Below are 11,861 nucleotides of genomic sequence, written 5' to 3'. Positions count from 1 at the left end.
CTTAGTGGTTATTAGCAAACAAATGTTAAGTAAAAGTTAAAAAAAAAAGTAATTGCAATACATATCAGGGACACATAGCATTTAGTATTTGAATACCCTCAAATGCCCCCCCCCCCCCAAATATATTCATAAATGGCTAAAAATATTTGCAACTGTATGCTACGAAAGGCAACCATGTGCTGCTGTCCAAGTTTATCATTAATGATTATCATTATTATACAGTATGGATTACTCAAAGTAATGAAACATGTGGTTAGCTGGAAATAATTACCCAAAATGTTTGTTGGCTCAGTAAAGGCGCATAAATCAAGATAAAAATCACTGTTTTTTCTACAACACAGATGTACATTCAGCAGAGACTTTCTCTGAGGAGGTCTGATAATTCATGAAAGATGACCAATCTGACACAAATAAACAAAAACAAACAATTTCTGTATTGGGAAATACAAACTCTTTTTTTACTTTGTCACAACAACCACAACGTTAACACTATGCTTGTTGTGAATGAGAATGTACACAATGTAGGTAGGTGTGCAGCAACATAATAATAATAATAATAATAATAATAATAATAATAATAATAATAATAATAATAATAATAATAAGAAGAAGAAGAATAACAATAACAATAACAATAACAATAATAATAACAATAATAACAACAACAACAACAACAACAATAATAATAATAATAACAACAACAATAATAATAATAACAACAAAAACAACAATAATAATAATATTAACAATGCCCATTTATTTTTATTTTTATTTTATTTATTTTTTTTATCCTGTAACGCACCGGCAGTACCGTCAGAGGGCGCTAAGTCCAAACGGGAGCAGTTTTTATATCAGACACTGGGCATCAAACCAACGACACCGTAGCTTGCCAACCCTTATGTCCATGTAGCTAACCTGGTACACAACACACCTGCCCAAAGTAACTTCGCGTTGAGGAAACTTCTTGTATTTTCACTGTAGAAAGAAGCGCTTTAATTGTGGACTGAGCTGAAGGTATAATAACGATTTTTCTTTGTCTTTACACCAGCCGTTTGTTCAGTCGGCTAACTATCAAGCTAACGTTAGCTGTGTTGCTAACAGCTGTCATGTGTAACGTCAGCACAGAGAAGAAGATCCCTAAACATTAACCGACTCTCAGAAACAACTGACGGTAACTATCTGCTACAAACACACTTTATGAGAGGGTCCATGAGGCTAAAATGAGGAGGCTGACCAGGAAAAAGGCTCTGACTCTGGTGAAAGAGTTGGACGCTTTTCCCAAAGTTCCCGAGAGCTATGTGGAGTCCACAGCCAGCGGCGGGACAGGTAACTACACACACTACACAGCCGTGTGTTAGTTAGCTGGGTCTCTGTAACATGGGAAATAAAATAAGACAACAAAAATAAACTACAAAATGCCGTTTCTGAGGAAATTGCGGTTGTGAATGCTACGCTGCAGTGCTCAATGCTGAACAGCTTTACGCTGCACTGCAGTGCTCGCTTGAATTATGCTTAAGCTTTCCATTTAAAACACGTCTTGTTTTGTTTTAACCCATTAACGTCCTTCTGCTATATTTAGTATGTTAAGTAAAAGCCCTATAGATATTTTTTCTGTAAGAGATAGAAACAGGAAATTTCCTTTAAGTCTCAAGACATGTGGAAACACATGTCAAAATCCAAAATTTCAATATTTGAAATGTCATCATGGCAAAGTTGAAAGAAAAATAACTTTATAACTTTACTAATTGTATATGTTAATATATATCTATATATATATGTGTGTGTGTGTGTGTGTGTGTGTGTGTGTATAGGTATGTGTGTATAAATGGCTTTCGCATTCACACCCAAATATAAGCAAGAAAATGATGATGATTTTTTTTTTCTTTTTTTTTTCTGTTTTTGTTTTGTTTTGTTTGTTTTTCCTTGTGCTTATTTTTAGTTGATTTTATCTTTATATATTATATATATATTTTTTTCTCAATATTATTACTTGTATGTATATATATATGTATTTTTTTCTCTCCAAAAACGTAAAGTGGAAAAAATAAAGTATAAAAAAATATATATATAAGCAAGAAAAACAACATTTGAATTCCCACCGGACATATTCAGTAAACAAACAAGTATTTAATGTCCAAAAAGGAGCAGGAGGAAGTGAATTCTTATCAAATCCTATTTCTTATTTTCAAATTTGTAATTATATATGTATGTGTATGTGCATATTCACTATACACCTTGATCTAATAAGACAAAACACAAACTGATCAGTCTAAGTAAAAAAAATCACTCACACACACGTCACAGTACACAGAAACACATCAATACAGACAACAAAGTCACCTATCAAAAGCAGCCTACCTGTCTTGTAACCAGGATTGAAATTTAGCACCAACCACCAGCTAAATGCTGGTAAAATATACAAGTGGCTGCTAGATTTGCTTCACTCACCAGCCAAAAACAACAATGGTTGTCTGTTGAGTGGCTGCTAGATGTTAGAGTCCACCGGCCACAGTGGCAAGTGACAAAAAAGGTCATTTCCAACCCTGCTAGTATCATATCTCACTGTGCCCCTTTCCCCCTCTGTTTTACCTGCTCATATTTCTTCAATATGTTGTTTTAAAAATGTGTTAATTAAATGTTCTACATGTTTTTTTAATTCCACACTACAGATGTTTCATAAATTAAGACCTTTGACTGTAATACAGTGATGTTTTGTATTGGTCCTCAATAACTGCTTCTTGAACATACAAATTTAATTTCCCACAAGTGGGATAAATAAACGTGTCTAAGTCTAAGTCTAAATTCCTCTCAAATCATGTCAACTTTCTGTCATTTGAAACAACTTTTGCTTATTATTAGGAAGTAGATGATTTTTAGCACTGTACATGATTTGAACCATTTTGAACGGTCAGTGTAATCTACAGTTACATTAAGTTACTCCTGCCCGGGGAAGTAATTTTAATTTTAGTAATTATGTTGATACTCTGTCCAGTGTCTCTGATAGCATTCACTCTGATGGCTGCCCTCGCCTTCCTGGAGTTCTTTGTGTACAGAGACACATGGATGAAGTACGAGTATGAAGTGGACAAAGACTTCAGCAGGTAAACAGGTGCATGTTGAGATTATTGTGCTTCAGTCCTGTGTCTGTGTTTCCTAACTGCATCTACTCTTCGATTACAGTAAGCTGAGGATAAATGTTGACATGACAGTGGCCATGAGATGCCAATGTAAGTACAAAAATGTATTCCAGCTTCAGCGAAAGCACAAATTTCATATTGGGTTCGGAAAGGTGTCATGGATTTTCTATATTTTGATTACAGATATAGGTGCAGATGTCCTGGATCTGGCAGAGAACATGGTTGCCTCTGATGGCTTACAGTATGAACCAGTGAGTATGATGAGTGGAGGACAAGAACGAAGCACATTTACTGTAGGGGTCGACTGATATTGGTTATTCAAGGCTGAAATCGATACCTGTTGAGACCGATAACCGTTGTTTGGAGCCAATATGCATTTTTAAATCAAAACAAAAATCTTTCTGTCAGTATTTAGACTTTGGAATATAACAAAATCCTTGTTTATGTAAAGTAAACACAAATATTAACGACTGCTCTCACCTGCTGCTCAATGAATTTGATGTAGGGAGGTTATACAGATTATTTTGGCTAACATAAAAATCTACAATAAATCTTTTGTCTCAATTGCTGTTAAGGTAATAATGAAACTGGGATTATGATACAAGGTGATGCTCCTGATACATTGCTGCGGGTTTTAGTGCAGATTGTCCATCTCATGGTCACTTGTATATTGTGTACATCACTGACTTGTATATTGTAAGATGTATTTTTTATGAATGCGTATTGCAAAGACTTCTTAGAGCATGTTGTATTTCTGTTAATATGTAGCCTATATGTTTATGTGAATGCACATATTTATGCATGTCTTTATGGCGCGTGTTACGGTGAAACCAAAGGAAAATTTCCACATTGTGGACAAAAAGTTTTTGTATTTGTTTAAGAGTAGTAAAGTTCAGTTTTGCGCATCTGACAGTTGTGTTTTGTCACATTTTAGGTCAACTTTGAGCTCTCCCCAGAGCAAAGATTGTGGCACATGTAAGTTGTTTTTTTATGTTTTATTTACAGAGATTTCTTCATTTATCAAGACATTAACATAAGGAACAGATACGCACAGATATCACAACTATAGATCAATATAGAAAAAAAATACAGGCAAAGTATAAAATAAAACAAAGCAAACAAAAAAGTGCATTATAGTGTATTTAAGTACATAAAAGTGAGACCGTGTAGGTTACAACTCAGGAAAACTGCCTTTAGCCGGGCTGTTTTTTCCTTTAGAGCATCTCATCAATGGAACACAGAGAGTCCCCATCATATTATTCATTTAAGTGTAATAAGAAGAAATGGTTTATTGAAAACCATCAATGTCAGCACAGATTCTTGGCTAATTTTACCTAATTTAAAAATGACCAAATTTTGATTTTATCCACTCATATTGTTGAATTGCGTTGTACATTCTTAACTTGTACTTGTTTAACTATGCCATCTGCCTTTTTATCTAATGTTGTTTGCCTTAACCATTGTTCATACTGTATCTTCGTATTGTATTTTTATTATTATTTGAGGATGCCTCTTAACATCAGTCAAGGGACTGTCGATGAAAATTTACATTTACATTTGTTTAAATGTGGATTAATGTACATTTAAACTATGAAGTACAAATTACAATTACAAATAGCCACCTGTATAGATTTAGGTTCATAGTGCAGGCCAGGTATACAGTTTATTATTAGGTCCCAGGTTTTGTAAAATCCAGTGATGGAGCCGTTGTGCGTGCTTCTGATTTTTTTCCAGTTCTGCATCAAATTTTTAATCCACTGGCTTTGTGTTGGACAGGTTATATCCTTTCATTTAGAATAATAATAGAAATGAGCGTCACTAGCCTATAGGGAGAAAAGGGCTTTGACCCTCTGTAAGCATGCAGAGAAACTGGAAATATCTAGAATTATTTATCTGGAAGTTTTAAGCAAGACTGCATCATATGGTAGATGGTTACTGGGGTATGTTTACACCTGTCACATGCAGGGCGTAGGTTCAGTAATATTCTAGCAAATTTAGCTTTGGAGAAGTGTAGTCAAGGTAGCACTTTAAAGAGTGGAGTTTTTAACTTGCAGTACAATTACTCCTCTCAACATCAACACCCGTGAAGGAACACAGTGACATTTTTGTCCAGTATTTAGCATTAGTTGGTTTTATAATTTAGTTTACATTTAAAATTCAGTGTTCTTGTTTTTCTAACGAGTTTCTGGCAGGCTGTACACGAACAAAACATATTGCCACCCTCCTCAGACAAAAATTATATATCATCCTGTATTTTTAAATACAGGCAAGAAGCTTGGAGAAATTTTAAGATTGCTCAACCAATAAGTTGAACCTCAACTTCAGAAGCAAAAATAGATTTGACAGAAAAATCAGAAAGACTCAGATCTGACAGTTACATAAATAACTTAAAATGTAGTGTCATTTAGCGTCATTGGTCTTTGTACTGTATTTACAAATTGTCAGACTGCTGGTGGCATAGCAGCGAATCCATTTCACCTGTAGAGAGCGAACAAGCAGCTTTACCAGTTGAAACCCTCTTTTTCTTGAAGTTAAAATGCTTTTTCGTCCATTGAATTGGTTTGTGTCAAATCCCAAGTGAGGTCTCCTTAATACTTCTGTCCCTCATTGTCAGGACACTTCTGCACATCCAGGAGCGTCTGAGAGTGGAGCATGCTCTGCAGGACGTCCTCTTCAAGGCTGCAATAAAAGGGGCTCCTCCTGCTCTGCCTCAGAGGTACAGGATCCTCCAAATAAGCTCATTTTTCTTTGAAACAGAGAGATGGTTGTAAAAGTGCTCAAACCTCCCATATATTGTAATAAATGTATTCCGTCCACGTCGTGTTGCTCCACAGTGAGGGCAGTCCCACGACGCTCAATGCCTGCAGGATACACGGACACCTGTATGTCAACAAAGTGGCCGGAAATTTCCATGTTACTGTTGGCAAGTATGTGTCTCCACAGCTGCAAAACTTAGAGATGAAATATTTTGCAGAAGCTGACGTTTTAAATTTCTACACAGGTCAATCCCACATCCCAGAGGCCACGCCCATCTAGCTGCACTCGTCAGCCATGACAGTGAGCTCATTCTCTTTTTTACAAAACTTTGGTGCACACATATATCTGCTTCATGAATGTCTCATATCAGAAATCACAATCAGAAAATACTTTATTATTTTTAGTTGTGGTTGCAGTGACACATAAAATAAAGCAGTGCTATTCCCTTGATTATGAAATTGTTTTGATTTGCGTCACAGGTTATAATTTCTCTCACCGGATCGACCACCTGTCCTTTGGAGAGGTGATTCCTGGGATTATCAGCCCTCTGGACGGCACAGAGAAAATCTCTGCTGAATGTATGTCTGCACTGCCAAACAGTCATCTATCTTAATCTTGATTTTTGCTCTTTTACTGAGCTAAAAGATATTTTTGGTTATTTTCTCCAGCTAACCACATGTTTCAGTACTTCATCACCATTGTGCCCACCAAACTAAACACCTACAAGGTCTCTGCAGAAACACATCAGTACTCTGTCACTGAGCGGGTAGGTTTACATTCTGCACACATTTTGCTTTTTTGCGTAGTGTGGTATGATGTATTGTTGACGTGAAGGTGCTTTTGTTTTTTTTCATGCTCTGCAGGAGCGAGTGATAAACCATGCTGCAGGCAGCCATGGAGTGTCAGGGATCTTTATGAAGTACGATATCAGCTCACTGATGGTCAAAGTCACCGAGCAGCACATGCCTCTGTGGCAGTTTCTCGTCAGACTCTGTGGCATCATTGGAGGCATTTTCTCCACGACAGGTGAGTAAACTCTAAAGGAAACACTGCCTGCCAGATGCAGCTTTAACGCTTTGAAACCTACGCAAATTGGTTTGATTTCTTTCAAGGACATACAAACAAAGAACTTTACATTAAATTACCCTAGAAATTAGCAAGAAATTATAAAAGTTACAATAAAATATTGTAAAAATTGGCATCAAAACAACAGTAAAAACAAAAACAAACATGGAAATGACCTGAAAAAAGTGCTAAATTAATATATAAATATGTTTCTGTAACATCATGTTAGATATAGAATTAGAATTATTATATGTGTAGTTCTCTTTACGTTTCCTTTTTTTGTGTGATAATTTTTTTGTTTTACTAATTTATTGCAATTTGCAGGACATTTTTTTGCCAAGTTCCTTATTGGCTTTTTTACATGTTTTTGAAAGAAATCAAACCAATTTGTTTCAAAGGTTTAAAAGCTTGAACAGCTCAAAAGATCCAGATTTCAAAGGGTTAAAAGAACACGCTGCTTTATCATTTTTTAAAATTTGGAGCAGTCAAATGCTCAATTTTTTAAAGACATGATTAACCGCAGAGTTCCAATAATTAATAGCGATCAATCGCATTTTTCAATCACGTTCCATTCCATTATTTCGCATTTCAAAACAGTTGTGAAGTCCATATTGACAGAGTGAAGCAAGTCTTACCAGATTTTCTTGATTAGGAATCAAACGACAGCAAAAACTTGCATGGGACTAGCCTAAAGTGGGCGTGTCTGTAAAGGGGAGACTCACGGGTTCCCGTAGAACTCATTTTCATTCAGATATCTTGAGGTCAGAGGTCAAGGGACCCCTGTGAAATGACCATGCTGTATTTCCATCACCAACATTTATCCTAATTTTGGAGCGCTACCTCATCCCCTCCATGAGAAGCTAGGATGACACGGTAGGTATCACTAGATTCCTCTGGTCTTCTAGTTTCCATCATGTAGTTTCTATAGTAGCGGTTGTTTACACATTTGGCATTCGGGAGAAGTTCCAACCATCACTAAATGCCACTAAATCCCATTAAATCCCATTAAATCCCACGCTCTGTACCTGTAAAACTTTTAACTTTCATCTAATCCTGTCATCTACTCCAGCAAATCAAAATGAATTGTCAGGTGTTTTCACAGAATGATTAAAAATACTGAGAGGAGACGCTGAATTTATTAAAGACGGTAGAGTTACTGGCAAGCTTTAAGATTAAAATGTAGAGGGATAATTCTGCTTTTGAGGGAAGACATTGGTCTTTAAAGAGACAAAAATCTTTACTTTTCATTATTTTTTATTTTTATTTTGCCTCTAATTTTTATTTTCAGGTTCGGTTAGGATTCTAGAGTGGGGTTTCTTGTTTTGGGTACATTTTAAATGTCTAAAAATGTTAGGTTTAGCTTAGGTTTAGCTTAGAATAGGCATCACAGTACAAACACACTTAAGGAAGTCATGTTGACATCTTAATTTCAGTAAACGTATACACCAATGCTTCTTCATGCTTGTAGTTTTTACAGAATTGACAAATACTAAAACTAAAGACATCTTTTGATAGTTTTTTAAGTACACAGTATTGTTTCAGTTTTGTTTTGTTTGAAGTCTGAAGTTTTTGTTTAAATTTCAGTCAACTAAAATATTTTTTCATGCCAAGTTTTTAGTTTAGTTAGCTTTAAGAACTGTGCTCATATATAATTTATCGTATGTATGTGAGCACTGAAACATCAGTTTGTAAACCACACAAGTGTTCACCTAAACTCTCAAGAGCATCAGCGGCAACAGTCAGTACGTAATTTATCTGTCACTGCAGGCATGCTTCATGGTGTGGTAGGATTCTTGGTTGATGTCTTTTGCTGCCGTTTCCACATGGGAATCTACAGACATCTGAAGGTAAGCCACTAATATGACCTTTAACCTTTTACAGACACTATTCTTTTGAATTGAAATGTAACAAAGGGGTATTGGGAAGGCAGTTAAATGACTTTCTTATCCTTCTTTAGGAGGCTCCTCTGAATGAGCAGCCAAACAGTGAAACCTCGGTTCCTACAGTAAATGACGCTCAATAATGAGTCCCTGCTACTCAGCTGCAGCTGGCTGTGAGCTCACCATCTCTGCCTAACGCACCAGACAGCAACCAGATGCTGGGATTATGTTTACAAGTTGTTTTATTATGGAATACGTCACTGCTTTGTTCAGAAATGTGTAAATATTTGTGTAATTTTTAAGATTTTTATTGGGTGGGTGTAAGATTCAGACCTGACTGTTCATCCACCTGTGAAGGATGATTATCGATACCTCCACTAACTATCTGTCTCTTTCACTGGAAAGCTGTACTAGGAGGACTGAACAGCAGTCTAAACACTTATTATTATGTTTTCAAAGATCTGAGTTGTTAAATAGACGGTGCCTGTTAGAAATCCCACGTTACACCCACACAGGTCATGGTTTTGTAGTTGTGAGTGAGCTTGATTTTTGTGGCCTCGGGAAAGGAAAAACCTATGTGGGTGTGCAGGGTGTCAAGGGGAACTGTGTTAAAAGACTTGAAGGGTTTTAAATTGTTCCACAAGTGTGCCTCTGTGTAAATCATTGTTGCAAATATGAGGCTAATTTGTTAAATAAAATCCACTTTCAATTTGATAAAGACTTAACGTTTTCATTTAATACTTGTCACATATATTCAGTTGGTCTCATCGATGAGCTGATAAGATTTTGGTTGTCAAAAGTCAAAGGTCACAGTCAAAATATAATGTGTAAAATGTTGAAGTCACAGTGTATCATGTAAATAAATAGCACAAAAATGAAATAAGAAAGAATGTCATCTGAAATGCCATTGAAAAGTCATAGTATATCGTGTCATCAAAAATATAAAAAGTAATTAAAATATCATTTAAAAGTCAGTATGAGAGAAAAAAAACCATGAGAAAAAAAACGTCATACTATAGCGTGTCGTCAAAACTATGGCCAAAGAGTCATACTATAGCATGTTGTCCGAAATATGGCAAGTATTAAATGTAAATCATGTGGTTAGTGTGCCTGAGGTTGTTGGTTCAAGTCTTATCTGGAGCAGGTGACTTTTGAAGGCTGCTGTCTTAGCACAGAGCTAAAGGGAACGTCAAAAACACACAAGGTGTCGGACGTTTGGCTCACCTGGTAAATCAAGTGGTTCGTGTGCATGAGGTTGCTGGTTTGAGTCTTATTTGGGACAGGTGACTTTTGACTTTTATGGTATAAGTAAAATAAAATCTCAGCTGATATATGTGTCTGCTCTGCTGATATAAGTCATCGATGATGTACCTTGCAACAAACACTTAAAACAGTTAAAAAATCTCCTGAATTTTCATATACTGAATACTGAATTTTTCCTGCCAAGAACCCAGATGATTATCGGCCTGACTCATATATCAGTCCTGTTTTTGACAGACATAACTGCCGATACTGAATTTTCACCATACCCACATATCAGCAGAGCAGACAGATATATCAGCCGATACTGTATTTTATTTATGCCATAAAATATCATTTGGCTGTAGATTCATACAGTTAAGATACTGATTGTAATATTGCAGAATAATTTACGTTGAGTGATATATTGTTTTGGCCCATTAATCAGGTGACATTGTCCCGAAACAGGTAAAGCAAGTATCAGCAGATGCGTCTGTCGAAATCAAGGAATATCTGTAAAGGAATGTCAAAGTAACATCTGAGGTAATTTAGAAACTGATCTAATAGCATACTTTGTCCATTAGAGAGTACTGACATGTTTTAATATTCAAGTGTATGGTATTTTGTTTTTTTGTTTGTGACACAGTTGTCTCCTTGTCTTGTATATGTATTGTTTTTGCTGATTCTGGCTTTATCCTTTAAATTTCAGCCATGGATCTAGTACTGCTGCACAACCACTTCCCTTGTGAGGCCGATATTCGTTTACTTATACTATTTTGGACGTTGCCTTTAGCTTTGATATTTGGACAACAATCTTTAAAAGCCACCTGTCCTGAATACGGCTCAATCCCAAAACTCCAGAAACACCAACCAAATTTCTAACGCACTGAGCTAAACCTCCTGACACTTCAACTGTTTTCAACGTTCTCCTTTACACTCTTGTTTGGCCTTTTTTTCAACATGCTAATTTAGAACGTTTTAGGCCTTTATTTCCACTTTGTATACTATAACACAATATTTCTACAAGATATAATATGTCATTTCCAGCTTTTTTTTTTGACATGTCAAAACTTGGTGTTTTTCAATATACTATAACGTACATACTTCAACATACATATAAGGTTTTGGCCTTTTTTGTCCTTTATTCCCACTTTGTACACTATAACGCATCCCTAGAAGCTATTCTATGTGGTTTTCAGTCATTTTTGGAAGCAGTCAAAATCTGACTTTTTTCATATACTATAATATTGCCTTTGTTGTCATTTTTTTGACATTATACATTTTGAGGTTTTGGGCCTTTTTTGGCCTTTATTTCCACTTTGTACAATATAACCCATATCTAGAAGCTGCTCTATGTGGTTTTCAGGCATTTTTAGGAGCGGTCAAGATTGGACTTTTTTCACATACTACACAAGCAGCATGGTGGTGTCGTGGTTAGCACTGTTGCCTCACAGCAAGAGGGTCCCTGGTTCAAATCCCAGTTGGAATGGGGTTCGGTCCATGGGCAGGGGCCCTTCTGTGTGGTTTTCATGTTCTCCCTGTGTGTGTGTGTGTGTGGATTTTCTTCAGGGTCTCCAGCTTCCTCCCACAGTCCAAAGATATGCAGCTCAGGTTGATTGGTGACACTAAATTGCCGTTACATGTGACTGTGAGCATGTATGTCATTTTTTTTGCCATTCTAAATTTTGAGGTTTTTGGCATTTTTTGACCTTTATTCCTACTTTGTACACTATAATGAGTCTCTAGAAGCTATTCTATGTGGTTTTCTGCCATTTTCAGGAGT

At 36.1% G+C, this 11,861-nt stretch overlaps 1 protein-coding gene across 2 annotated transcripts; it reads left to right on the top strand.

The window, feature by feature from the left end:
* The first annotated feature begins 770 nt into the window (after positions 1-770).
* Positions 771-9,553, top strand: LOC121950680 (endoplasmic reticulum-Golgi intermediate compartment protein 2-like). Of its 2 annotated transcripts, none has more exons than XM_042496757.1 (14): positions 771-1,014; positions 1,121-1,326; positions 2,993-3,101; positions 3,181-3,227; positions 3,321-3,388; positions 4,072-4,112; positions 5,752-5,853; positions 5,972-6,064; positions 6,139-6,194; positions 6,374-6,472; positions 6,563-6,660; positions 6,758-6,920; positions 8,727-8,806; positions 8,917-9,553. In XM_042496757.1, exons 2-14 carry the CDS (start codon positions 1,221-1,223, stop codon positions 8,980-8,982), a joined length of 1,128 nt encoding a protein of 375 aa, XP_042352691.1. In that variant the 5' UTR covers positions 771-1,014; positions 1,121-1,220; the 3' UTR covers positions 8,983-9,553. The 2 variants fall into 2 exon arrangements, with proteins under 2 accessions (XP_042352691.1, XP_042352692.1); XM_042496758.1 differs by having other exon boundaries at positions 1,102-1,326.
* Positions 9,554-11,861: the final 2,308 nt, after the last annotated feature.

Source organism: Plectropomus leopardus, chromosome 11 (assembly GCF_008729295.1).
Source record: "Plectropomus leopardus isolate mb chromosome 11, YSFRI_Pleo_2.0, whole genome shotgun sequence".
Lineage (NCBI taxonomy): Eukaryota > Metazoa > Chordata > Actinopteri > Perciformes > Serranidae > Plectropomus > Plectropomus leopardus.
The sequence above is the reverse complement of the archived record's forward strand: the minus strand, read 5'-3'. Positions and strand labels throughout refer to the sequence as shown.

Bases quoted from the DNA above. Each gene is read 5' to 3' on its own strand.
- LOC121950680 (XM_042496757.1), top strand. From the start codon at position 1,221: ATGAGGAGGCTGACCAGGAAAAAGGCTCTGACTCTGGTGAAAGAGTTG. The intron at 3,102-3,180 runs GTAAACAGGTGC...CTTCGATTACAG, and splicing joins GTGGACAAAGACTTCAGCAG to TAAGCTGAGGATAAATGTTG. The intron at 8,807-8,916 runs GTAAGCCACTAA...ATCCTTCTTTAG, and splicing joins GAATCTACAGACATCTGAAG to GAGGCTCCTCTGAATGAGCA.